The 27,528-nt window shown below is 46.4% G+C and overlaps 2 protein-coding genes across 14 annotated transcripts in view; one reads left to right on the plus strand and one right to left on the minus strand.

Moving 5' to 3' along the window:
- Positions 1–16,608, plus strand: part of KDM2B (lysine demethylase 2B) — a 125,943-nt gene extending 109,335 nt beyond the window's left edge. For 7 of the 11 annotated variants that reach the window (XM_080369810.1, XM_080369811.1, XM_080369805.1 and 4 more), the window contains 9 exons: positions 2,098–2,241; positions 6,945–7,031; positions 8,137–8,406; positions 11,086–11,759; positions 13,225–13,388; positions 13,852–14,013; positions 14,266–14,367; positions 14,693–14,911; positions 15,348–16,608. In XM_080369810.1, the coding sequence (XP_080225936.1) occupies positions 2,098–2,241; positions 6,945–7,031; positions 8,137–8,406; positions 11,086–11,759; positions 13,225–13,388; positions 13,852–14,013; positions 14,266–14,367; positions 14,693–14,911; positions 15,348–15,529 (2,004 nt within the window). In that variant the 3' untranslated portion in view covers positions 15,530–16,608. Of the gene's footprint in view, positions 1–2,097; positions 2,242–6,944; positions 7,032–8,136; positions 8,407–9,404; positions 9,444–11,085; positions 11,760–13,224; positions 13,389–13,851; positions 14,014–14,265; positions 14,368–14,692; positions 14,912–15,347 lie in introns of all 11 variants that reach the window. The other 4 variants (XM_080369807.1, XM_080369809.1, XM_080369814.1 and 1 more) reach the window with 4 other exon arrangements.
- Positions 16,609–16,839: 231 nt separating this feature from the next.
- Positions 16,840–26,555, minus strand: RNF34 (ring finger protein 34). 3 transcript variants are annotated; one of them, XM_080370437.1, is made up of 6 exons: positions 26,374–26,553; positions 22,541–22,759; positions 20,815–21,204; positions 20,443–20,499; positions 19,994–20,195; positions 16,840–18,595 (listed from the first exon to the last, which is right to left on the minus strand). In XM_080370437.1, exons 1-6 carry the CDS (start codon positions 26,377–26,379, stop codon positions 18,408–18,410), a joined length of 1,062 nt encoding a protein of 353 aa, XP_080226563.1. In that variant the 5' UTR covers positions 26,380–26,553; the 3' UTR covers positions 16,840–18,407. The 3 variants fall into 3 exon arrangements, with proteins under 3 accessions (XP_080226563.1, XP_080226564.1, XP_080226565.1); XM_080370438.1 differs by lacking the exon at positions 26,374–26,553 and adding an exon at positions 26,036–26,320; XM_080370439.1 differs by lacking the exon at positions 22,541–22,759 and having other exon boundaries at positions 26,374–26,555.
- Positions 26,556–27,528: the final 973 nt, after the last annotated feature.

Below are 27,528 nucleotides of genomic sequence, written 5' to 3' on the forward strand. Positions count from 1 at the left end.
AGTCAAGTCACCTTCTCATCGCCTATCTTCTAATGAAGACATGTTTTTCTTTTTAATATCTGCAGTTTTATTTCCGGAAGCTGTGGTTAGAGTACGGAGCTTGGTAGCCAGGGTACTCTGATTACTTGTCCCACCCTTGCATGCACTGAAGAAGACATCTCTGCCCTTCTTAGGTTTCCATTGGTCTAAATAGCAGGGGGATATCACAAACTTTCTTAGAGCGGCAAAAGCATAGAATATTAACAAGTTGTACTATTGTAACTTTTAAGGGTGCTTTACGTTTCTGTAATCAATCCATTTGGTTTTACTCTTGTTCATTATGTTTGCTAACATTGCAGGGGTAATATATGTGGTACCTATCCAATAGCTTTCAGCCAAAAACAAAACTCCAAAACACGGCTCTGTGGAAGTAATGATCCCTACAGTTCTGGGATTGTGCTTTCCTCTGGTTAATAACATTGACGATATTAACTAGACACAGACTTTCATTAAACTCACAAGCCTTAAGAGAGCCTGTACTGCTGTTCAGAGGAAGGAAGCTCCTCTGCATCACTAGTTCAATCAGGAAGGGAAACGGGAGCGCCTGGGACACTTCATACCGCAGTGAATAGGTCTGAAGGGAGTGTGGGGTGCTGTGCTGGGCGCACAAGTTGTGACGGCATGGCTGCTGTTCCAGCCCATCCGTGGGACAGATCTAGCTGGGACACGGGGGAGATTCCCTAGACACCCTTGCTCCCAGCAAGAAAAATTGTACTGCTCCTGCGATGTTTATTCTTGTACTCGGATATAAATACTTGTTGTATGGGAGATTGGACAAAACAAGTGGACAGAGCCCTTATGGCTCTGGACAGCTTAGCTTGTCTCTGGTTTACCTGCTGGTGGAATGAAATCCTGGGGATTCTTATCCTGTGCTTGGAGGAAGGGTGGGAATAGTATTTGCAAAGTGTTTTTAAAATGGAGCGTGGGTAAGCACTGGCATGAGAAAGCAGGAGAGTGTTGCCATAGCTAGTGTGTATCGGATGTTGGTGTGTGGGGCAGCACGCTGCTCTGGAATGGCTTACTATAGCTAGGTTTTTCCCTATTGGAAACTTGCCAAAGGATGCACTGTTGCTGCATAGATTTGGTTTGGTGTGCAAGTACCTGTTTGTGGATTTGATTCACTCCACCTACTAAGAGATCCTTGCTGAGAAAAGCCACATCTCTCTGGCTGCTTGATAGTTAAGGACTTGCAACCTAATCGATTGCATTTCACGTTACAGCCAGTTTCTTACTAGGATCTTCCTTTTCTTTCTTGTAATGAGGCTTATACCTTATTGCTGCAAACCAGAAGTTTGTTCCTCATTAGCACAAAGGTGGCTTTTTAATTAGACTGGCATTCGCTGCTTTGACATGGGTGACACAGTGAGATGTTGCAATTCCCTTTCTGCCTCAGCAAAAGACAGGAAAAAATCGGTGTGCTTCCCACTTGTGATACTCGCAGGAGAGGAGTTCTCTTTTTAAGAGCCTATGCAGTGCTTTTTGCAGTGCTCAGGTTGGGAGCAGGGCCCTAGGTAACAGACTGTCAGTCAGGAAAAGGTCTGTTCTTGGGTCTGTTGTACTTGCTGTGAGACCTGGATTGGGTCCCATAACATCTGTCTGCCCTGCTTGTAAAATAGGGGAGCTGCCAAATTGCTAGTCAGATTGTGAAGCTTAATGGATGTGAACAGTGATGTTCTAGGTTGCTTCTTTTCCCTTCCATTGTACACTGAAGTGACTTGCATGCTGATGTCTTGTCAGCTCACAGATTCAAGGGACTCACAAAAAAAAGCATTTCCCTCTATCCCTGGGATGGGATGCCCCATGAATCTGTGCTACAGGGAGGGCATTTTCGTGCCATGAAACATGTCCTGTGATGCTTGGTCTGGATACCCAGCCCTGATTGTTACCAGTTTTTCTTGCCGTTGTTGTTCTGCTGGGCTGGAGCCTTCAGCAGTTTGCACAGTTAATCCCTATTATCTCCTCTTTGAAATGAGAATACTGTAAATGCACATTGAGTTCTTCTGTTTCCATACATCTTCCATGTCCTGATCAAGACTTCTTTCTGATATGTGTAAACAGCCAGTGTTGCCTCATACTGCTGTGTGTCTGGTGTGCGGAGAAGCTGGGAAAGAGGACACTGTGGAAGAGGAGGAGAGCAAGTTTAATCTCATGCTAATGGAATGCTCCATTTGTAATGAAATCATACACCCAGGATGCCTTAAGGTGAGTATGAGGATGTGATACATGTTGGAAACAAACTGGAGTAATTACCACCTTAATGTAAAAATAGTGCACAGAAATTGGAAAGCTTTCACATTTTCATCTTTGAAAACTTAAGTGAGCAAAGAGTTGGTGTGAGAAGCAGTGTGACAGCCGTGGCACACGCAGCCGTGACGGGCAGGCAGGGATCCTTGGATGTAATGGCATCCCCTGTAAGCAAGACTCTGAAGTGTGTGTGCATGCAAATGTCTTGGGGTGGGGGGTTGTTTTGTTTTTTTCTTTCTTTCTTTTTTGCCTCGTTTTAAGGAAGTGAGGACTTTCAGTTGGGACGGATAGCTCAAGAGGACGAAGAAATCTGCCTGTACTTTTGGATGTTAGTCACAATCTCTGTATCAGTAACTCCGTCCTGTGTCCCACAAACTACAAACGAGTAGTTTGCTGTTTGTGTTTGTCCAGGCACAGATGTGCCTTCCGCTGGCGGCTTTAAAGGTGTTATGAGCAAATGTTACAGTAGGAAGACTACAGCTCTAGAGAACAAACTGAGCAAGTTTCAGGCTGCCAGAGTGCTCACCTTTGGCTGACTTGAGTCCTGTGAGCAGCTATATTCTTTGCTGGTAACAAAAGTGTCATTTTGGGCATATCTTTTTGTATTAGCATTTAGAAGCTGCCTATCTCCAAACCTGGTTTGTTTCAGCTGATCAGCCATTTCCTGTTGCTGATTTGTTTATGGTTAAAGTGATTTGCCAAAGCAAATGTATTCTGACACACCATGCCCCAGAAAACAGCTTTTGGCCTTTCTGGGATCTCTGGGAGGAGGGGTATGTTCCTTATGCAGGCCCAGGGTGATGCTCTCCTGGCCTTTCATGTTTCTTGCGCTGTGCATAGTATTGCACCGAGCTCTGTGTGTGTCATTTATTAGAGCAGAAAGTGGGTAGCTGGCAAACCAGAACTGTGGCTGTCTCCCTGATTCATGAAATTGGTGCTCACAGCTCCTGCCTGCCACAGATGGGCTCTGAAAGGGAGCTTTGCTTGCTTGGCTCTGCTTAAAACAAGGCTTTGGGGGCTGGTGAAGCAAGGGAAGGAGCTGCTCATTTTCAGAGGTACCTCAATTTTGGCTTGTAGCTGCTGTTTTGCTATTCCAGTCCTTCCTGAAAGTGCCCTGCACTGCCCCATCTCTTGCTTTGCAGTGCCAGTGACAATTTGTGTCTGAGTCTGGAGGACACAATTGTTGTCTAGTGGCAGTTCCAGTATGGTTTCCTCTCCCCATACCACATTTGGGACTAGTTGCACAGGATGTGGGTCAGATCTGTGAAATCTAGCAAGTGCTGTTTGTTCTTTTATGCATGTGTGGTGTTCCGAGTGCTGTTTTGGTAACTAGGAGCGATACTGCTTTGGGTGTTTGTGAAAATCAAGCAGTGGGAAATTTACAGTGTGCCTTGTGTGTCTTGTATTTTAATTTCTCAGTGCTTCTGTTGAGCTGAAATGGTGAGGTGACTGGTACTGCTTATTTACTGAGGAAAAAGGGTGCTGGTAGGATTTCTGAATTGTCATGGAAGGCAAGATGAGATGCACAGGGGAACAGCAGAAGGAAAATGGAGCCTCTCCCTTGGTTCCCTCCTTACTTTTTATTCCCAAGTTCTATGATTTTCCACAAGACAAAAATCTGTTGCCATGTTTACATGTTGCTCAAGCCCCTGATAGGAGCTTAAGCCCGGAGGCTGGAGCCTGTAAACAGTCCTCCTGGGAAGTGCCTTTGAACACAGCCACAGCCCCAGGGCAGCTGCTTCTGCTGTCCACCAAGAGAAAGTCCCTTCCTGTCCTGCTTGGTGAATAGGCTGTTGGTCATCTCCAATTAAATGTCTGGCAAATGTACTTTTGGGGGAGACTGGAATACCTTGGATCAGTGAAGGGAGGAGTGTTGTTTCCTGACTTCTCCCATGTGGAGTGAATTCCTCCAAGGTGCATCTCCAAAGCTCATGGAGTAGTTTGGCACATGCAGCAGCTCATCAGTACTCCAGGGCAGGTTGTTCCTGTTTTGAAGTCCATCCTCTTCCAGCTTCCTGATTTGGCTGTACATGTTTGTGGTGGGTTTTCTCCATTGAAAAAAGTGTCAAGAGGATGATCTCTTTGGGGAGATTAAGGGTAGCTCAGTGCCTTTGTGCTCATGACAATGTTTGCAGCCTTGAGGGGCTTCTCTGGGTGCCTCTTGCTGGGGAAGCCTTGGGTACCAGAGCACATTAGGTGCTTGTGCTGGATCCACGCTGAGGACAGCCAGGATGTTCCATATGCTGAGAAGTGTCATGGGAAGTTTCTGACGTGCTTCTTTCCTTGAAAATACGATAGCGACACAAATGCTCATTTTGCTGGAGTTTCTTATGAAACTGTCTTGGTGCTGTGCATTGTTTCCAGAGGGAGCTAGTGAGATTTTTGGAGGAATATTGTCTTTTGTTGTTAGCATTAAAGTTGAACCAATATTGATGAGTTTTTCTTGCTACATCTCAAATTGCTAGTAATGCTGGTTAGCGTGGGTGAGTGAGGGCAGTATCTGATGCTGTCCCCTTAAGGAGGGGTTCATTTTCCCCAGTAGGGGCCTGTTCTTTTTCACCTTAAGTGGATATAGTGATAATGATGGGACACGGTGAATATTCAGGTGCCTTGTCAGAACAGCAGAAATAACAAAGACCTTTTGCAGCACAGCTGCGTGGCTGCCCATGGCTTCAGCTCAGGTGTGTCTTGCTGCCTATGTTATTACGGTCTCGGCATTACCAGAATTCACGGCTCTTGCTCAGTGATGTCAGATCAGCATCCTGGGGTCTCCATATCCCTAACAAGAAGACTTTACAGTAGTGTAGTCTCATGTTTAGACTTCCTGAGTTACTGACCTCAGGTACATTTCTGAAGATGGCCTCGTGCTGTGGCTCAGACACCCACCTGCTGTTTGTAGCAAACACTCAGAACTGGCTCCCACCCAGCCTGAAAGGCTTGGGACAGATTCAGTGGCAGGTCTGTGTGTGTCTAATTAGTCTGCTTACAGTTCCTCACATCTGTTCGGTTCCTTAAACTTCACAGAAGGGACAGAGCTGCACTGTTTTCCCTTCAGTAGCATTTGTTCTACATTCAGTGCGGGAAATAACTTGTTCCCAACTTGAGCTTGGGCCAGGAATTGTTCCCCTGGGGCAGAGATGTATACAACAGCTCCTGGAGTATCTTACACCTACCATGGGAAAGAAGGTTCAAAGGCACACAGTTGTGATAAAACCAGTATTTAAATTCTGCCCACTTCATTTACTCATTTATTAACTTCAGAAGACTTGCGGAGAGAGACTGACATGTCATCACTCTTGCTAGATGGTGAAACTAGAATGGCTGCTGTCTGGCTCAGGGACTTGAGGAAGCAGTTCCCCTAAACCCAGGGGCTTCCTCCTGCACAGCTAGTACATTTTTGCTGAGCTGGAAAGAGAGGAGGAAGTGTTTCAGAAACATGAAAAATCTGCCGATCTCTGCCCCGCCTGTATCAGCAGATCTCCTGCTACTGTGCTGCTGATGCCAGTGCCCAGCTATTTTTCTTGACATAGCATGTTTTTGTTGTCTGCAATAGTAATAAATCAACCTTTCTTTCTCCCCCCATTAAGACTTTTTTCTGAATATATAACTAAACCCCCGAATGTTGAATGTGCCATCAGTGAACGTATGTGTCTGTGCGGAGGGTGTTTTTAGCTTAGCTCCACTTCTCATCCTCAGTTTCATTCACAGAAATGTCTTTTCAGAAACGCCTGTCTCCTGTTTGGAAAGTAATGTGGGCTCCTATATCGAAATTCAGAAACCAGCAGCTTTTCAACTGCGCAGGGCAGGATTGTGTTTTATCGTAGTGTAACAACACTGAGTGTGCGTCTTCTCTTTCAAAAAGCAAAATGTCACAGTCTCTCAGAGGTAGTGAAGTAGTAAGCATTTCTTTTCCTTACACTAGCTGGGTATCTGTGGGTGTGAGAAACCTTCAAAATGCCTTCACGTGTCCAGTCTTCTGAGTATAAGTGCCTGTTCTTGAGCTGACTTGGCAACTGTCATTTTTATTGGCACATGGGCTTGAAGGCTGGAGGCATGGGACTGCTAGTTCTGATCCATAAAGAAAAGTATTTTAAGGAACGCTTGATTACAGTGCAGGGTGCTTTGCTTCTAAAAATGCCAAACAGTATTAATGTATGTGAGAATGTGTGTATGGGAAAAATCTCTTCCTATTAAAAGATCAGACTGTGCCTCACTCCTGGGGGGGGGGACAGGATGGGATTGAGCTTTGTCAGCAAGTGGTGTGGGAGGACATTTGGAGATGGCGTGATTACAGTCCTGGGTTTTGGGGGTTTTGGCTTGGGTTGTTGGGGTGTTTTTCGTTGTTTTGGGTTTTATCCCTGTGTTAATTGGGATTTGTCACTGACCTTTGTAAAAAGCCCAGACCTGAACCCTTTTGTCAAACACCGATTTGGCCAGCATGCTTTCCTGCCCTGTTGACATCATCAGAAGGGGTAATTGTGCATGGCCAAGGATGGTGCAGCACCTGTGGTGATCTGGGTTTCTTTTCTGCAGCCATTGGGAGGGCAGCAGTTCATCAGAGAAAACTGAGCTGTATAAAATGCTTCTAAATGATCTGCCTATAGACTTCTGCAGCTTTTTGCAGCACAATTGTGAATTGAGTTGTGCCTCTCTTTCATCAGGTGAAGGAATCGGATGGTGTGGTTAACGATGAGCTGCCGAACTGCTGGGAGTGTCCAAAGTGCAACCATGCAGGGAAAACTGGAAAAGTGAGTTTAATGGGAATAAGTGGTGCTGGAATGAGATACAAAATCTGAAACATTCCCTCTGGCTTGTAGATATAATTTTGCCCAATACCACCTCTTGATTTTGTGCTTAATTTAGTTGAGTTGAAGGAAATAAACTAATGGCCTTCTGTTCTTTAATAATCTCTGTATTCTTGTTCCATGTACCAACACTTCACCCAAAACTGGGGAATATTTAGGTTAGTTCTGTGCACGGCTGCATGTTAATTTCAAAGATGAAAATACTTAAAAAAAAACCAAAACAAAAACAAAAACCAGAAGCAATTATACTAGACCTGAAGTGTCTGTTGGAGTTAGTAAAGCATTATTTCTTTGCAAACTGAGACAGACACTTGCAAGTATGTAGTTACAAAAGTAACTTTATGAAGGTTAGAAGCATGACCAGCAGGTTGAGGGAGGTGATTCTCCGCCTCTGCTTGGCTCTTGTGAGACCCCACCTGGAGTACTGTGTTCAGCTCTGGAGCCCCCAACATAAGAAGGACATGGACCTGTTGGATTGAGTCCAGAGGCGGCCATGAAGATGATGAGAGGGCTGCAGCACCTCTCCTTTGAAGACCAGCTCGGAGTTGGGGTTGTTCAGCCTGGAGAAGAGAAAGCTCTGGGGAGACCTTGTAGCAGCTCTTAAGTGCTTAAAGGGGGGCTTATAAGAAAGATGGGGCAGACTTCTCAGCAGGGCCTGTAGTGATAGGAGAAGGGTTGGGGTAATGGTTTTAAACTGAAAGAGTGCAGATTTAGATTAGATATTAAGAACAAATCCTTTACTGTGAGGGTGGTGAGACACTGCCCAGAGAGGGGGTGGATGCCCCATCCCTGGCTGGACGGGGCATGGAGCACCCTGGTTTAGGGGAAGGTGTCCCTGCCTGTGGCACAAGATGGTGATCTTTAAGGTCACTTCCAACCCAAACTCCTCTGTGATTCTGTAAGGTTGAAAACTACTCTAACTCCTCGTTAATCATTTTATCTGTTACAAAGTGATCAACCCACCAGTGTTGGAGTGGTGGAGGCAGCTTAGACAAAGAGCTGAGAAAGGCATAAGATATAAAGTTTGTTTGTGTTTTGTGTCTCTTTGGCGTACAAGCAAAAGCGCGGACCAGGATTCAAATACGCATCAAATCTCCCAGGCTCATTGCTGAAGGAACAGAAAATTAACAGAGACAATAAGGAAGTAACAGATGCTGCAAAACGGAAAGGGGATTGCGAAGAAAATCCCAGGCGGAAATCGGAGGAACATTCCAAAAAGACTCAAGTTGACTCAATATTGAGGAGAAAGTCAGATGAAGTGCATCTGTGGAGGAAAAGGAAATTTGAGAAACCCCAGGAACCCACTATGAGAAAGCGGGTATGACAAAACACTCTTTTTCATGTGCTTACACAGATGCGCGTGGGCTGGTTGGGGCTGATGTCTCTTGCCTTCTGGCTTATAGCTCATCTTGAGATCCCAGATTGTTACAAAAGAAATTGTGATGTTTTACCTTCCTTTCTGAAAACTGCTAGTCTAACAGGACAGTAGTTTGGAGTGACACTTGAGTTGATGTTCAGAGGCTGAAAACACTGGGCTATGGCTGTTGTTTTATTCAAAATACTGGAAAACCCACTTTAACTGAAAAGTCTTGACAAGATGCTTGAGTAGGAACAAGGTGAAAATCAATTTTTAATGGAACCTTTTTTATCTCTATCCACTTGGTGGCGTACGGCAGCTTATTTTGTGGCTGATTCGGGATGTACGATACTCCTAACCCGTCAGAGGACCTTTAGAAATGACTCCTGTAGCCTGCAAAGAGGAGGAGCTGCTCACAACAGCGGTGTAGACAGCTTTTCCCTGAAAGTGACAGTCAGATCTCTTGGGCCAGGCCGGGACACCGAGTTGTCATGTGGATTGCAAGATACGGTTCTTGGGATATACAGAAATGCTGGTTTGCAGAGGTAGAAATGAGGACCTAGATTTAATGTGTCTAACGAGTAAACGGCTCACAGCTTTAAAATCCTGATCAGTGGCTGGTTTTGTATTGCGTGTGCAGTTCACAAGGAGTGGCGGTCAGTCCGCCCCGCAGGGCTCGACAGTGGGAATGCTACAGGCAGTACAATAAACGTAGGGTTTGGGGTCGCTTTGGCGGAGCGAGAGTGCAAAATTCACGATACCAGTTTACACATACCTGCATTCTGGCCGCGTTTTCCTTTTCCCATCCCTTTGGGCTCACTGCAATGTTTATGGATGGCTTGAATTGCTCCGTGAAAGCCCCACAGGGTGTGAGGAAGGCGCTGTGGATCACCAAACCTTCACCAGACAGCACAACAGATGTCGTGTTTTGGGGTTTTTACTTTTCTTTCTTCCAACAGCTAAAACTTGGAAAAGAAGACAAAATCTTCAGGAAGAAGGTACTTTGCCTTTTTAATAGACGTGTTCTCAATCCCTTTTAATCCCTTCTCATGTGAGCTGAATGGTGAGCCGGTTTCTCTATCAGTCATGTCCTTGTGTCACTGCAGGCATTTTTATTATCCCGTTTATGTCTTGAAGTTACAGAATATGTCTCTCATGGAAACCTTTACACTCCAGGATAGCTTAGCTGCAGTGTCTGGTTTTATATTTTCTGTTCTGGTGTCCCATATTAAAACAGAGCAGCAAGCTGTGTCCTGATGGCCCAAGGAGTAAAATTCTCTTTCTGTACTGATGTTTTGCTCTTCCTGTGTCGTTGAATCTTGCCCCTGCCACGCAGTCCCTTGGCAGCCTGTACTGCAACACATCCCTGGGGTCCCCTGCTGACACCCCAGGGAGCCAGGGATGAGCTGGCACACTTGTATTGATTACCTCTCGCAATCTGGCACGATAACAGAAGTTTGATACCTTTAAACTGAGCGCTCGTCAGTACCCTGTGTGAGGGATGCTGCAAGCTGCCAGTAGTCTGATATAATTTTTTTTATTCTAACCTGTCATTAACTTCCTGTGACCTCTTCCTTTATAATATGTTAATTTAAAGACAGGATGCTCAGCTTTCTCTGCTGTGTGCCGCAGTTTGAAGCATAGGAGCACATCCACTGTCTTGATCCAATTAGTTTATTGCAAAAGTATAGACCTTCTGATATAACCTTTTCTTGCCAGTCCAGATCTTGTCTTATTAGAGCTATTTCATTTTAACAGTTGGTGGCTACTTTCTTGCTTGTAGTGATCGGATTAGACTTGAAGTCTTCCCTGGTGTTAGTCCCTACATCTCTTACACTTCTGCCTGGTGTGCATCAAAGAGAGTTTTGATTAATGTGAGCAAGTGAAGTGCAGTTTGCTGTTCTGAACAGTGACCGGGGCAGGGAAGAAGGTGCCAGCTGACCCCTGTCAGCCTGCGTTGTGTTGGAGATTGTGTCGGCGTGAGGTCTCATCACTCTAGCAGTGTCACACCTGTCAGTCAGGCTCCCTGTTCTTCCCCATGCACCAGAGGTGGGGGAAGCTTGAGAAGGCAGAGTTTTTAGTAAGATACAAAGCAGCAGCTAAAGCGTCATTAAACAAGGCTGTGAGTCTCCAGCGATAAGGGGTGCAGCAGCACAGCCCCAGTGCGAGGCGGTGACTGCGATTCGGGAGGTTTCAGAGACTGATCTTTTGGCCACTGGGCATGAATGCATGGCAGGCAGTGCTTAAAGTGGGTGCTCAGTGAATGTGTCCCGAGCCTGGTTTCTTCTGGCCTGCTGGGGATAAAGCTGTCTGTAGTACGCTGCTTGTCTTCTGTGTGTAAATTGTCCACTGTGTAATGAGTAAGGCCCTTAAATCTGCAGGATTATGCATGGTAAATAAATGCATTTATCACTCGGTTGGAGTCCGGAGAGCCAGTAGCTGGACTCTTCACCCATGATGGCACTTGAACTTGATACCTTTGGCCGGTGAATGTACCCCTTGTGCTCAGATGGGTGAGGCCCGGTGCTGGCAGGCAGCCCAACACCCCCGGGCAGGGCTGCCTGTGTGGAGCATCAGCGTGTGGAGTATTGCTGAGTATGTTCTCCCTCAAATAGTCAACCCTTGTCTTTTCCTTTTCAGCGGCGATCGTGGAAGGCTCCAGATGACCGAACTGCCATGATCAAGCCCCTGCGGCGCCTCAAGCAGGAGCCAGAGGATGACCTGCCAGAAGCACCTCCCAGGTCCAAGGATAGTGACCAGTCACGGTCCAGCTCGCCAACCGCAGGTCCCAGCACGGAGGGCGCCGAGCCCAGGGACAAGAAGAAGTTCAAGATGAGGAGGAAAAGGCGGCTTCCCAATAAGGAACTGAGCAAGGAGCTCAGCAAGGAGCTTAACCAGGAGATCCAAAAAACCGAGAACAGCCTTGCCAATGAGAACCACCAACCCATCAAATCTGAACCTGAGAGTGAGAATGAGGAACCTAAGCGTGCTTTGAACAACAGTGAGAGACTCCATAGGTTCAGCAAGGGGTTAAACGGGACTCCCCGGGAGCTGAGGCACCAGCTCATCCCCAGCCTGCGAAGCACACCTCGGGGAGTAACCCGGCCACCACCTTCGCTCTCTCCTCCCAAATGCATTCAGATGGAACGGCACGTTATCCGGCCACCTCCCATCAGCCCCCCTCCGGACTCGCTCCCCCTGGATGACGGGGCAGCCCACGTGATGCAGAGGGAAGTCTGGATGGCTGTCTTTAGCTACCTCAGTCATAGAGACTTGTGCATCTGTATGAGAGTTTGCAAGACCTGGAACAGATGGTAAGGAGGATGGGAAACTGAGCCAGGCCTGTCGCGTAGCGGGATGGGCTCGAAAGGGAAGTGGGCGATTGGAGGCACTAACCTCTCCTAGAAGAGGTGTGCAGGTTGTTATTGAAGTTCTGATGAGCCCAAGGAGAAGGGGTGGCCACCAGTGTCTGGAGAAGTAGCATGTCTTCTGGTGTTTTCTCAGAAACAGCAGTGTTCCCAGCATCTCTGATGGGAATTGTGCGTGTCAGCCCTGGCGTCAGCCTGCCAGGGCTGTAGTGCCCCAGAGCAGCCTGTTCTGCAGTTAGACACCACAGCGTTCTTGCTGCTGGAACAGCCAGTCTAGGTCATGCTAAGTCTTGGTGTCATTCTGCCCCCAGGACTTGCTGACTGCTAATGCGGTTGTTTGTTCAGTGCAGCTATTAAATACCTATTGAGATACAGCGAAGATCTCCCGTGCCCTCAGTGTTCTCCTCAGGAGGGCTGTGCTGATCGTTTCCCTGCAGAGGGTACGTGGAGAGCGGTCCCGTCCCGTTCGCTGTGTTCTGTACCAGCAGAGCTGATGGATGGTCCTTCGTTAATTGTATTTACTCAGTGTGTCTGTTGGGTGCTCGGGGTACCGGAGTGTGAACGTTGACGCAGTCGGTGACTGTACAGCAGCAGGAAGTGTTAGTGGACAGATTTATGTTTCACTGAACTTGCAGTAGAGTTGGCTGTCATCTCAGATCCAACTGTAATGTGCACACAGATGGGCAGATCGTAACAGAGGCTCCTTTCTAGCACAGTCTAGTGACAGGAAGGTTGAGAGGTTGATAATTTGGTGCAAGATGATGTGTGTGGAGTGTCTCTTCTGTGGGCTTCTCGGTGTCACAGAAAGCTAGTAAATGCCTTTTCCACTTATGTGTGGTGGTTTTGAAGAAAATGAGAAAATGCAGAATCTTGCACACTCTTCAGGACTTCCTGCTTGTTGCCCTTAGAGAACCATAAAGAGAGCATGAAAACACGTAAGCCGCGTTGACAGGAGTAACGCAAACACACAGAACAGGAGAGCAGGGGGATCTGTTTTACAAAACTCACTGTATTTTAAGTAAACAAAATTCACTGTATTTTAAGTAACAAAAGCACAGGGGAAATCAGGACAGTGACTTTTAAAAGCAGTGTTTATATTCAAAAGGTAAGCAAGAAGGCGTGGCTTGTCTTCAGGCTAGAAAACGGATTTTAGTAATCTAAAGTTGGTGACACTTGTAATTCTGTGGAAATAATTCTGTGCTTTATTGCCTGATGTATTTGATGGAGAAACTCCAAACCCATGTAGTGCTGCGTGTTGTTGTGCTTATCTTAGCATTGCTCAGCCTGATTTTTGCTATTTTCAGTTAAACGCTGTAGTTTTTCCTGCTGTTTAATGACACCTTTTAAAGTCTGCAGAAATCAAAACGAGTGCCAAATTAAGTGCTGTTGGCTTTTTTTTCTTTTTGGGTAGGTGCTGTGACAAAAGATTATGGACCAAAATAGATTTAAACCATTGTAAATCCATCACTCCACTTATGCTTAGTGGCATTATTAGGAGACAGCCTGTAACCCTTGATCTTAGCTGGACAAATATATCTAAAAAGCAGCTGAGCTGGCTTATCAACAGACTGCCAGGTAAGTGATGTTTTTTGACCACTGAATTTAGCAAACCAGTTTGTCTCTAAACTGCAGTCTTGGAGGAAAGTCTACAGGGATCTGGGCTATCCCAGGAGAGGAGCTGACATGTAGGAATGAAGTATGGGCAGGTTTAAAATGGACCAGAAATGTGTTCCGTGGTGGCTGCTTGAGGTGCTAGGTGAACTGATGTGGGGCAGGTCTTTGCCAACAGGTCATGGTGCTGTGGCAAGTGCCTGTGCTGATGTGATTAGCCGGGGGTGGGGGGGGGTCTGCTGTCACCCACAGTGATGAAGCTCCAGATGGTGGGAGAGCTGGGGAGCTGGGCAGGAGGCGGCTCCCGGGGCCCCTGCTTGCCCTGGAGTGCTGGGATTGTTCCTCAGAACGGGACTGGCTTTGCCTGAGATCACTGTGGATGTCTCTCTGGGTAGGCCGCATGCTCCAACTCCTTCTGTATCTGCAGGTCTCCGAGACCTGCTGTTATCAGGGTGCTCATGGATAGCAGTGTCGGCACTTTGTAGTTCCAGTTGTCCTTTACTCCGAACCCTGGACGTGCAGTGGGCAGAAGGACTGAAAGACGCACAAATGAGAGACCTTTTGTCACCACCCACAGATAACCGGCCAGGTAACAGGCGGGAGGCGCGCGAGAGACCTGTCCCAGCCGCTCTGCGGCATCTTATGTTGCTAGTCCCCCTTGGAGGCAGCGGGCAGAAGCCCCTGCGGCTGGCGCTGGTGGGGTTCCAGGCTTTGCTGACGCGCGAGGTGGTCAGAGTCGTGCCTTGCCACACCTCCTCGCTGGAAGCCACTGGATAACGCGTAATGTTCTCAGTTGTCTGAGCCACTGTGCTAGTTTTCTGTCTGACTTTCTTCTCTTCAGGCTGCAACGGGTGTACTTTAGAGAGTATGGAAACACTTTCTTCCAGTTCAGGGAAGGAGCAGTTCTGTGGGTCATGCCACATTCGCCCGGATATCAGCTCAGGTGAAATTTTGAGCGAATCAGATCTGCTTTCTGGCATGCACCGCACAGCCTACTGCTTACTCCCGACTTGTAATTCCGCTGGGCCCCTGCAGTTACTTTCATCCCTTTGGTTTTGAAATCAGGAGGTGGCTTTGTCCACGTGCCTGTTCCAAAAATAGACGAGTGTTCCTGCTGATGTCCCCTCCAAAGCTCCAGACAGGCAAAAGCGTCTGAAGTTGACTTAGGACAGCAGTGTTGTGTGTCACAGTGCATTTCATATAGATCTGCAGATGTTTGCAACACGGGGTGAGACCTGTGGGAGTGACCTGCTGCCTCCGCTTTCCAGGTCAGATCGACAACCGGAGTAAACTACGGAACATAGTAGAGCTGCGTTTGGCTGGCCTGGATATCACAGATGCTTCTTTGCGGCTGATCATAAGGCACATGCCTCTGCTCTCCAAACTCAATCTTAGTTACTGTAATCATGTGACGGATCAGTCTATTAACCTGCTGACCGCGGTTGGAACCACCACGCGGGATTCATTAACGGAAATTAATTTATCAGGTAAGCACCATGAGCGCAGGGGAGGTGGGGAGCGCAGGAATCACCTGTTGGTGTTAGACTTGAGTGAAATGCTCCTGGGTGGGAGTGGTTCTGCCCAGCTCTTCCCCGTGTAACGCCCCCCTCTCCCTGGGACTCCGCAGCTGCCTGGCCTCTCCCGGGGACTCCACCAGCTGCTGCCTCCTGCTTGGTGCTGCGTGTTGCACCCCGCTCCTCCTCCCAGGGGATTTCACACCACCACGAATCTGGCATGCTTTGCTTTATCACGGTGGTTACACCAGTTGCGGGGATCAGAGAAGGGCAATGGAGCTGGCCAGGCGATTTCACTGGCAGCACAGGGTGGGCAGCAAGGACCTACAGCAGTCAGGATAAACCATCCTGCTGGACAGCAAACCAAGGCGCACTGTTAAACTTCTCCCCCTTGTTTTTTCTCTTGCAGACTGCAATAAGGTTACTGACCAGTGCCTGTCTTACTTCAAACGCTGTGGAAACATCTGCCAGATAGACCTGAGGTACTGCAAGCAAGTGACAAAAGAGGGCTGCGAGCAGTTCATCGCAGAAATGTCAGTAAGTGTTCAGTTTGGGCAAGTGGAAGAAAAACTTCTGCAAAAACTGAGTTAGTTAAAGGACACGTGTAAATACTGGGGTGAGGGGGGGAAGGGACTAAGAACACGTAGGGATTTTATTTTCAACTGGGAACTTGGAATATTGGAAAATACCGCGATTGGATTTTACAACTCTTGTTGAGAAGAGAGCAACGTGAAACTACCCATGTTAAGAATTTCGACTTGTGCCACTAATTCAGTCTACCTGGGATGTCCTGCACTGGCTCTTATGCAAATTCATAAGGCGACTGTTATTTGATGGTAATTGTTCACACCCGGAAGATGACTGATCTCCAAGAAATACTGTTATTTAAAGTACCACAGCATGTGCTTGGTAGTGTAAATTTGATTTCTGCTTTTCATTTCTTGAAACAACAACAACAAAAAAAGTTGGTGTCATTAAAGTGGACCATGCACTGCATTTCTGCCTTCTTAACACGTTTTGTTTTGTTACATCTTACATTATGCAGAACTATTTTTGTACAAAAATTGTTTAAAAATTATTTATGCAATGTTTGAATGCATTACCAGTGTTTCGGTTTTGATTGCCAATTTTTATCTTTACTTACGGTAGGCGAGAACTTAACCTATACTTCGTAGACAGTATCTATCTACAAACGTGCCCAGGTCAGGAAAAGTAGGTTAATACTTTCAACTTAAAGCATGTTTTAATGGAAGTTTATATCCTGCTTTGTATACTTCAGAAGTGACATAAGCATGTTGTGGAAATAAGGTGTAAATTATAGTTGAAGTAAAACACTTTTATCTGTATAGAAATCACCTTTTTCTCAAAATTTTAAAAAAAATCCAATTTCAGCTTTTGCACATAGGAGGGTTTCACTCTGTAGCATGAGCTCTTGTACTCAATATAAAATTAATTTATACAGTGAGTCCAGCAGTAGAATAAATGGTCAAACGTAGTCTCTCTTTCTTTGAAGTGTGAGTTGAGTTCTCATTTAAGGTTTATAACATGGTTATTTCCTGATTGTAAAATTCTGCATTCATAAGTGCCATTGTTGTACGGTGTTGTTTTCGTAGACCTTCCTGATGCAGTTTTACCTTTGTTGAATTTGTATAAACGATTGTACAAAAACAGGCGCTGGCTCTGTGGGTTTCTGTTCCTGGGCTGCGTTTGGGCTGTGTCCTGTGCCTCCCTGCTAGCATTTTCCAGTACATTCTCACTGAGGGGATAAAATACACCCAGCGACCTTCCTCCAGCTGGAATCTGCCCGGATCAGTGCTAGAGGCTCAGAGAATGTTAAAGCTGGGGCTAAGTAACCAGCAGCGCTCCTGCCCCTGGGTAAGAAAAGAGACAGAGGCTGAGAAAGCCCATCACAAATCTTTATTGAGCTTGTGTGGCTAATGAAATTATCAGCATGGAATTAACATATAGGGTATGGTTTTCTTCATTAGCTTACCCAACAGAACAGAGACTCCAGCAATTAAGTACCATTAAAAAGTTACTTCTAAAAAATAAAGCCATGGAGAGGTTTGCTCCCTTCTGAAAAATAACCAGCAGCAGCTCCAGGCTGTGTCTCTCATGTGCAAGAGCTACCTTCTCAAGCCAGCTGAATTTTTCACATAGAAGATGAGGAACAGGCAGGAGAGCGTGGCAGAGGTAAGAGCTCCAGGGGCTGCAGCCCAGGCAAAACCTGGCCCTGGCACCTCCCTGGCGGGTGGGAAACTCAAAGGAGCAACTGCAGTGCCATCAACCCACCCTCTCAAAGAATAACCAGCCAGGGCAGCTTCCTGTTCTTACAGTGAGCTTAAACACCAGCTTGGCCATGGGCATCCTGTCCCCAAAACATGAGCTGTCCCAGCTGCTGTTCCTCCCCCAGCCATGTCACAGGTATCCCCCAAGGCCCAGTTGGACATCCTTGCTGGAGAAGACACTTTTACCCCACTGGGGGCACTGCCTGCAGCACCGCAGCCCCCAGGAAGCTCAGCCTGGGTGAAAAGTCTCTGAACAAACAAGGTTTCAAACAAATGCTGCGTTTCCCCTCTGCAGTGCAGGTCAGTAACACCGTACATTCCACATATCAGCAGCACATCATGTCATCACCCTGATTAGTATTCACAGTAACATCAGGTTGTCGGCACATGGAGTACAATCATCACACATTAAGATTAATAGTTACAATAGGCATGAGCAGATTAAGGATCACAATAGTATGGATTACTATACCCCTTCTTAAAAAAATATTTTATTCCTAAACTAAAAAACACTTAAGTAACTGGTATTTGGATGCCACATGGCAGAGCCCTGCAAAGCAATGGAGCTTTTTGTACCTGTACAGAGGAGGGCCCAGACAGTACGTGTGTAACAACAGACATTTGGAAGGAAGCAATTGGCATAAAATATAAAATAGATTGCTTCAGGGCTTTGTGCAGGTACAGTTAATGGCAGTGCTGTCTACAGTCATTATTTGATACTGTTAACACTGTTGCAGGGACAGTGTCAGAACAGTTACATTCTATAATTACATAAAAGCTGAATATTCAACTGATATTCATTGCTTCTAATGCACTAGACAAGGTAACAGGCTAATATGGTCAAGCAGAGGTGTTTCCTGACCAGATGCTGAGTACTGAACGCAATAATTGGAGGTGATATTCTTCAGAAGAGAGCAAGAACTGCTGTAAACAGTTTGACTCAAACAGTTTGGGGGTTGTAAGGTAGCATCAGGCAGCGCTATTACCGCACACACCAGCATCGTGTCGCACTGCCCAAGTGCAGGGTCCGGTACGCTGTAGAAAAGTGTTTCACAAACTTCCAGATCCTGATGTTCAAAATGCTGCGTTTATTGAGAACTACAAAGCCGACAGATGCCCTGGGGTTCGCACTCCTACCCTCAGAAATCTTGGAAGGGCGACTCCAGCCACCCACAGCGGGGTTAGGACTTGAACACGTGCACAGCCCGCACAACGTACTGTCGGCAGATGGGGCACTCGCTCATCCTCTTGCCGCACTTGGTGCAAGTGACCATGTGGCCGCACTCCAGCAGGACGCAGTCGATGACGGCATCCATGCAGATCCGACACAGGTTATCGTCGTCCTCGTTCAGCTGCATCTTCTCACCCTCTGCAAACCAACAGGGAGGGAGGTCAGGCACTCGGGCCCTGGGAAACCAGCTCGGTTCTAGCTGGGCAACTGCTAAGATACACAGAGCAGCTAATTCAGCAGCAGGCAGTGCCGCTTCCCGCTCACAACAGTTAATTTCTTCAAAAAAGCAAAAGAAACAAGAACTAGGAAGCCCCTAAATGAACATTGGAAATATTTGGCTTCATGCTTTAAATTCCAAGAGCATTTCCAATTCAGAACATAGTAACTGAAATAACCCGCTAGGTTAGAATTCCGAGCATGTTGGGTTTCCATCTCTGAGCTTGCTCTGTTTGCCAGCACACTGTCCTCAGAGGATTAAACACAATAATAATAATAAGGCTTCCACTTCCCAGGCTGCTTTAAGTAGGCCATAAATGTGGCAGAACTGAATAAAACCTGTCAAGTTTCATTGCCAACAGCCACCGTCCCCTATCAATAACCAAATGTTCTGCCAGATCTTGTTTAAAAATAAATAAATAAACCGATGCCTAAGCTTGAAGGTTGATTTCAGCCAGGCTTTCAATTCTAAGCCATGACTGAACCCAGGGCCTCGCCTCAGCCATGTTCTGACATTCGCTGACCATCCCCCACCCTCCCCATCCCCCTCCACACACTGAGCCGATTGTTTCACACCGAACTGTGGGTCCTGCAGTGGCCATGCAGCGGCCCAGGGCTATTGACTTTTTCCAGTCACAGTCCCCAGTTCTGTACAGCCTGGCTGCTGGACACAGGAATGGCGAGCCAGGCAGGCCCTTTTCCAGCTGGTAATGACATCAAAAAGTTGTTCCTCAGATTATACGTTACACCCAGGAATCAGCCTGTGGCTGTCCTACAGTCACACAGCCTCATTGTTGAGTGTAACAGCAGGCAGAACAATACCCGTCACTGAGCAGCAGCCACAGAACCACTTGATCATAAAACATGGGCCAACACCAAACCACTTGAACTTGGACTTCTGCCACTGTAGCTTTTAATTCTGTACCGCAGTAAAAGACCTGAATTGCTTTGGTCTGTTGACGGCTACTGAGCAGCTCCCTCCCCAATGCCCTGTGAAACCTAATAAAGGACGTGGAGGTGCCAAGTTTCATGTTCACTGAGGAACTGGTTCTCAGTTGTGCAATTTTACCTTCACCATGAAAGCTGAGCTCTCCAAGCTTGGGAAAAAAAGCCTTAGAAAACCCCAGCAGAATCCTGGAAAGCTTCATTTAATCACCAGAACCACGTTCAACTACTCTACCTGCACCTTCAATTGTTAAAACCCACTTCCCAGTTGTCCCAGCTAAGCAGATACCAAGTCCTTCTGTTGGCAGAACCAGCTACCGGAAACTAGAAAATAAGTAGTCGTCTGAAGGAAGTGAGAATAAAATATAAACCTACGTGTCTTGTGGTTCTCCTCACTCTCTCTGTATAGTCTGCTCACTTTTTCCACAAGTTCCCATTTTTCACAGCATCCTGAGTAGTTGACAAAATTACACGCAAGTATTTCCTTCAGCTGCCGAACACTCAACCCTTCAATGTCTTCCAGACTTGAAATATCGGACAAAGATGCCCTCGCTCGCTTTCTGGACAATCCAGGAGTCTGAAACACATCAGTTGTACGTTTTTAACTGCCTCAAGAAGTTCAGAGCACCAGATCTGGTGCTACATTAAGCTGCAGCAGCTTGGCTGAAGTTTTACTCTTTTTAAAGCAAGCGTATGCAGCTGTGCACTGCTAGACACAGCCAACTCTGAAAGAACTAGGGCGTGATACTACACGTTAACAGACACCTACACACTTCATGGTGTCACATGACAAAAACTTGTTCTTTGGATAGTTCATCTCTCACCTGCTCTTCTGCACTTTCTTCTTCTTCATTATTTATAGAAGATGTTTCCATTTGTCCCTGCAGACAAAATGAAACTAAATCAGGATAAAACCACATTATTCCTTATAAAACATTTTCCTTTAAACCAAACTGATGACAGATGACAATGACATGAAGTTTCCTTTGCTACTGATGGTTATCAATTTAAGTCATCTCTATCAACTAAACTAGTACTCTTATCTAGTACCTCTCCTGAAAACAGAATATTACAAAAGGCATTTTTCCTGCCACCCCAAACCGTACCAGTTGGCATTTTATTTCAAAGCAATGCATTACCAATTAAAAAAAAAAAGAAGCTATGCTATACCATAAACCACACATTAATTATTGTACCCGTAAAGGTGTTCCATTTCCTGTGCTTTCCCTTCTGTTTGCAAGTTCTCCTTGAGACGACACTGATACAGACATAGAAAATGGATGAGTAAAAAACCCCGAAGTCTGTGACCGTGATGAATGCAAGCTACTAGCGTCCATGTCCTCCTCCGAACCTAATCCATGATGGCACAGCACGAGATCCACCAAGTCTTCTTTCTCCCTGCAAGTATCCGTCGGTATGTTTCTGAGAACCAGATACTGACGCAGATCCTTTACTTTCAATCTCATTAACTGAGGTCGCTGGAAGGCTGTTTCTTGCAGCAAGTGACAAGTGGAACATCTTCTAAGATTCTCTTTTAAGACTGAACAAACTGAGCAAAAATCCTTCTTGCAGTCGCAACACACGTGCTAAGGAGAAAGAGAAAACAACCATTCAACCGCAGGGTACAGAAAACAAATCTAGACCCTGCTCCTTCCTTCTCCAGGCTACATAATTTACTACTGGTCTTTCCTTTGTCAGTTTTGACATATACGATTTTAAGAATTTAAGTCTAGAAAACTGCCCTGTCGAATAGTTCTGCAGATATTCCAAGGCAGTCCATCACTTCTGTAGCACTGCTGCAAGCTGATTTGAGGTTTCAGTGGAAAAACATTGTGAATAAACAAATTAAAGTACTCAAGTTGTAGTTTAGACAAAAAACAAAACTGAAAGCCAGTCAATTTTATGGTATGTTGAAATAGTCTTGAATAGACCAAGTGGCACTGCTCTTTTCACATATGTAAAACACAGTATAATCCCCAAACCCTAAAGAACAAACTTCTTCTTAATTGACTCAAAGAATTCAAAGTAGCCTTAAATGTGATTAATCACATGGCAAGTAAATGCTCCCAAATGCCCAGATGCCATTTCTGAAGAGAGCTTTGTTCAAAAGACTCCCTACAATATACAAAAGCTAGAACAGGCAAGACTTTCATCCACTGAACAAATCTGAATGCTCCAAGCTTTTCAGGATTTTGGTAAATTAATGTTAGTTTCAGAAAATGATCCTATACAGCGCTTAATTCAATGAAGTTTTTGCCATGCGAACAACAGGACACACAGGAAGGGGAAAACTGAAGGAACACGAACTGAGGAAAGAGGCTTCATGTTTATCTGAGAGAGCTGCAGAGAATTAGGTCACCGTGTGGACAAAACAATGATGCTGGACAGTCATGACACATAGAAATAATATTAACAATCTCAATTTTATTTAACTGCATTAACCTACTAACCTGCCTCCAAATGAAGTGAGAGGCTGTTGCAAGTGCAACAGAACTACACCTGCTTAGGAAATGAACAGAATTACTCAAGCATTTCACAGAAAGAAGCTGTGCTACTATATTGAGAGCTTTTAGCTTCTCTACCACCCGATTTGTTCATTCCAGTACTCAACCACTATGTTTGGTATCATCTTCAAAAGCAGATGTATTTTAAGGTTTAAAACTCTGAAGCTAAACCACATATCTCACTCGTTTTTAGGGCAGACCACATTCAATGTGTCACCAGTTAATGAACATCAGACCTCTTAACTTCTAATCCCATCTGACATTAATTTCCTGTGACCTCAGAATAAGGCACTTCCTCCCTCCCTGGCTATCTGCCTCAGGTTTCCTTATCTAAGGAAAAAATACACGTTCATCTCCCAGTATGCCTACAGATCAGTTCATATGAGTAAAAATACTATGTAATAGGAAATATACTCACTTTTTTCCTAAAAACTGAAAAGGAAAGTCCACAGGCTTTGCAAACTATGTTAGCGCCCGCCGCAGCTGGAGACGGATATGCTGAGAAGTCTGTATTTGGTGCAAATCTGAACGGGCCAGCACCTCCCCCAAAGCCAGCCTGCTGGCCACGGACCGCACCGGTACCCATGACTTCATTCAGCAATCCACAGCAGGAAGCCCACATGGAAGTAGCTCCCGCCTGAAAACATTCACAAAGAAAAAAAAAAAAAAAAGAAAAATTAATATCTGAAAGCCCACATCAGATGTGACTTGCTAGTGAAGAGCTACTTAGCTCCATCTGTCATCATCCCAAAAGCATGTGGCATGAATCCCGGGAGCACCAGGAATTCAGCACACTAATGCCTATAACAGCCCAATAATCTCCACTTCTCAGCTGCAAAACCAAAGTAGGTAAGATTTGCTTCTGCGAAGCTAACGCAGGCACAAGGCGCTCGCTTTCATAACTCCTTTTCTAGCAGAGTCCCGCACAAAAAGGGTAAGGAATTTGAGGAGGTAACGCAATAGTGGAGCAAAGAAGGAAGGGACTAACAGCCAGCCATAGGTGAGAGGCAAAACCTGAAACGATGACAGGCAGCAACACAACAATTTATCATAATTAGAGCAGAGCTGTCCCCTGCAGGATCTTCTCCAGAACTAATCCTGCTCTTGTATGACTCACAGTAAAACTCTCTCTAAAAAAAAATTTCTGTGTGTTCTTGAAATTACTTGAAAGTAATAAACCAATCTTCACTAGAAACTAGTTGCAGTCTATTTTCTCTGAGAGGGCAATGTTTTTCAAGACCCCCCCTGAACCTGCTGTCTTCTTGTCTTACAAAATGTCCAAGAAAAACTGAAATAACTCTAAATGAAATTATCCTATATTGATTGGATTTCAGTTTTGAGTCACATGATTTAATCTTAAAACACTACAAAAAATTGTAAATACCTAAGTAAATTGCTACTTTTTATTCCTGAAAGCCTTTAGTGCTACATTCTCTACCAAAATTGCATATTCTACTTTAAAGTTGGAATTTGGACTCCCAAGTTGTTCAGGTCACATGTTTAATCACTGTCATGTGGCTCACTGAAACCTACTCAAAAAAAAAAAAAAAAAAAAAAAAAGGCAAACAATCACATCAGGTTCTTTCTGAAAGGAAGCCGAGTGATACAACAGCCTTTAAACACAATTTTTTTTTCATACTTTTTTTCTTAACTACGCTGGTTAGAGCTGTGCTGGTTTTCATTCCAGGGCAGCATCCCTTTTTTCCAAAGCATGAAGACATAAAATAATTGCTTTTGAAACTTGTAGTTCTTGCTGTGAAACCTAAACCAGAACAGGCATTTCAGCTCAGTAATGCTGCTGCTTTAATTCCTGTAGTAACTAGACTAATTTCTGTATTAAATTGCGCATTTCCCCTGAACCAAACACAGTCCTGTTACATTTGTGGGAACTTAACACAGTAAGTGGGGAGACGCCAGCATGTCTCCTACCAAACCACTGAGCACAAAAGGTAAGAAAAGAGTCCTCGCTCTGGTTTCGAGCAGCTGTGAGAAACAATGCCATAGGACCAAACATGTCCTGCAACACCACCTTTACACAAGTGCTTCAAGTATGGAACATCAAAAGCATCTCTGCAACCCACACAAACCTGGCACTTCACTGTTACTGTTGTAAGCTGACATTAAAAGTCTTGCAATCCAGCAAAATAGCGAACACAGCTGGTTATTTTGCTTCTAAGTTGCACAACACGCAACACTGGGCAGTTGTAACATCAAATATACATGCAACAAATTAAATTCACTAGTCTAATTTTATAGATCTTTCAAGAGCAAAACTCATCCCAGGCATAACAAGAAATCTCCACGCAGTGGGCACCCCCAGCACAGGAGAAAAACCTCCCTAAGCTTCCTACAAAGGGAGTTCAAGGGGGATGAACTGCAGTGGCCCTTCCCTGACCTCCAGCCAAGGCACCAGTAGCCCCAGCACGTGGCTGCTCTCGCAGATCCACACTTGGCGCCTGTCCACTGCGTAATCAGACAGCTGTGATCATTAAACCATCATCAAGCTAAGACTTGTTCTCTACTTTTCCATAACAAAATGTGGAAATGGATCAGTATTAGGTTTTCCTATACAAAACAAGTTATGCATAATTATTCTAGTCTGTTAAGCAAGAGTAATTAACTTTCCAGAAATACATTCTGAAAACCAATTACTTAAACCAAGAGAGCTCCCAATTTAAAATCTCAGGAATTTTACAAAATATTTCCTTTTGTCTTAAGGGAAAGTTTCCAGTTGCAGAAACATTAATTCTTCATATATTCTTGAGAACTGATGCGCTAGCTTTGCATTTAAAAGATTTTAAAATAGCCACGTACAAATAACAGAAAAATAAAATAATGAATCAAAAAGGTCTGTCAGAATTTAACTTACTTCAGTATATGACTACAGGCTTTTCAGGGAGTCACAGCAACAACAGGTACACATGAGGACAAAAATGACATAACAGATGCTACCACAGCCCTTGCACCATAGTTTACCACCTGCTTCTTACAGTTACTTTATTCAAGAGCCTGTAACAACTGTTCAGACATCACTGTCAACACTAAACAAATACATACTTAGGAAATTTTTGTTACCTGTTTGGATATGTGAATGTTGTTAGTATCAAACAGAAAATCTCTTTACACTTACTACCAAGCAGTCATTTTAAGGTGAAAGGTAAGGCAACCTGGGGATCATTAATTTTCTACTTAAGTCAGCTGTGGATTCTTTCTATGCACTCGTGTCATTAACTGATAATTGAATTACAGTGTCTAGACTCTTATTACTCTGTACAAGAAATGAGGACACGCTGAAAAGCGCCAACACAAGTGACACACACTAAACCAAAAACTCCCTCCCTTGAGAGTGAATTAAAATTTTGCCAATTCCTGCACCAAAACCCTTTCCAACGACATCAGTCACCACTTCCAAAGTCTCTTCTAATAAGCTGCCATCAGCTACCTTCTCCCTCCATACCTTATGTGCATCCTATAGGGGCAAAATACCACGTTTGAACTTCCCTGCTCTTGCTGTTGGCTTTAAGGGAGAATTTCATCCCAGTATGACCCCCACCCCAAGAAGCTGGGGGGCTGTATGCTGCTCTTGACACACCTGTGCGAGCGGGACATGCTACCAAAGGTGGCAGACCATGAGGAGAGCAGCAGAAGGGATATTTTTTTAATTGTACTGTTGGAATTCCACCTCTGCACCCACCCTGAGACGAAGCACAGCGCTCTCAGGGCTCGAGCGCCCCTGGGCACCCACCGAACCGGGAGACCCGCGGTCACACAGCCCCCGGCCCTCGCCCGAGAGCACAGCGGCAGCCCCGGGCGCCAAGCACCGCCTGAGGGAGCGAACCGCCCCCCGGCCCCGCCGCGCCCCCCGCGGGCCGGCTCCCCACCGCCGCCCCCTCACGGGCCCAGCCCCACGCACCGTCCCGCCCGGAGCTCCGCCGGTCCCTCAGCCGCCGCCGGCCACCCACGGCGGCCGCAGTGCGCGGCCCGGGCGGGGGCTCGCCTCAGGCGGCGGCACCAGGCCCTGCCCGGCTGCTGAGTCAGCGAGGGGCGCCGGAGCCCCGCGGCAAGGCGGCCCCCGGCCCGGGCGTCCCTCGGTAACGGGGCAAGCCCGCGGGGGGACGGCGGGCTGAGGCGAGGAGGGCGGCGCGGCGCGGCACGGCCCGTCCCACCGGCGCCGGTTCGCCCCCCTCCTCCCTCCCCGCAGCGAAGGAGCAGCCGCTCTCCCAGCGGCGGGAACACCCCCCGCCCTTTCACCTTCATGGCCGCTTCACCGCCGCCACCCGCACGTCAGCGCCGGTCAGCGCCGGCCACCGCCGCCGCCGCCTCAACCGGGCGCCGTCCGCCGCGGCGACCCCCGGCGCCGACCCCCGCCCTGCTCGGCGCTCCGGCGAGCCGCCTCACGGAGGGCGGGCCTTCCCGCCGCGCCGCGCCCCATTGGCTGCTCCCCGCCGACAGCAGGCGGGCGGAGCCAATGGGAGGAGAGAAAGCGCCTGTGTGGTGGCGGAGGTGGGGGGGGCACGAAAATACCCCTCAGGCCGGTGAAGGAGCGGCCGGTGGCGGCCGTGGGTGCGTTAGAGGTGATGTCACCGAAATAAGGGAGAACTTTTACCTCACGGGTTTGGGTTGTTTGGGGTTGTTGCCTGTGTATCGAGGCGGCGTACACCGCCCGCCGAGGGGCTGAGGGCAGCGGTGACGCGGCCAGCGGGCAGGCGGGGCCCGGCTCGGGGTCTGGCGGCCGGCGGCGGCCGGGGGTCCGGGCGCCTCAGCGTACAAACAGGGGGGTGTCCGGGAGAGAATTAAAAGCCTCGGTGCTGTAGGGAAGAGGCCAAAGTGCTGATTATTCCACCAAGCCCTTCGGCAATAATCTTTAAATAACAGAAAATGGAGTTTGTTACTTAAAAATCCAGTTCCAGCTAGCTTCTAGAGGCCATTGGTACTTTCTCTACGCTGTGAATGGGAGATGTATATATATATATAAACCATAATAATCATAGGTTGTAAGAACTGAAAGCTTTAAACCAGAAGATTACAATAAAGAAACCCCAACAATACAAATCCAGCCAAGTCCTCAGGAAAGCTTTCCCTGAGAGCCCCCAGAACAAAGGAGACCTTTGCCAGAAAGAGCAACGAACAAAAGCTGCTGAAAATAAATTTTGACCACAAATCAAATTTACCCATAAGAAAGGTTGCTTTTTGTACAATACCAAATTGTACACGTAGTTTTGTCTGTAGTCTTACGTTAAATTACATTGCAATCTTAACAGGTTTCTGCAGGAAGGGTCTGTGTTTGGAGCAAGTTTGATACAAGAACTGAGTGAAAAAAATAAATAATTGGCATGTAATTGCCATGAGAATGGCACAGACTGGACAGCTTTAGCATCAAGAGCGGAATCTTTGCGCAGCCCAACT

Source organism: Falco punctatus, assembly GCF_963210335.1.
Source record: "Falco punctatus genome assembly, chromosome: 1".
Taxonomy (NCBI): Eukaryota; Metazoa; Chordata; class Aves; order Falconiformes; family Falconidae; genus Falco; species Falco punctatus.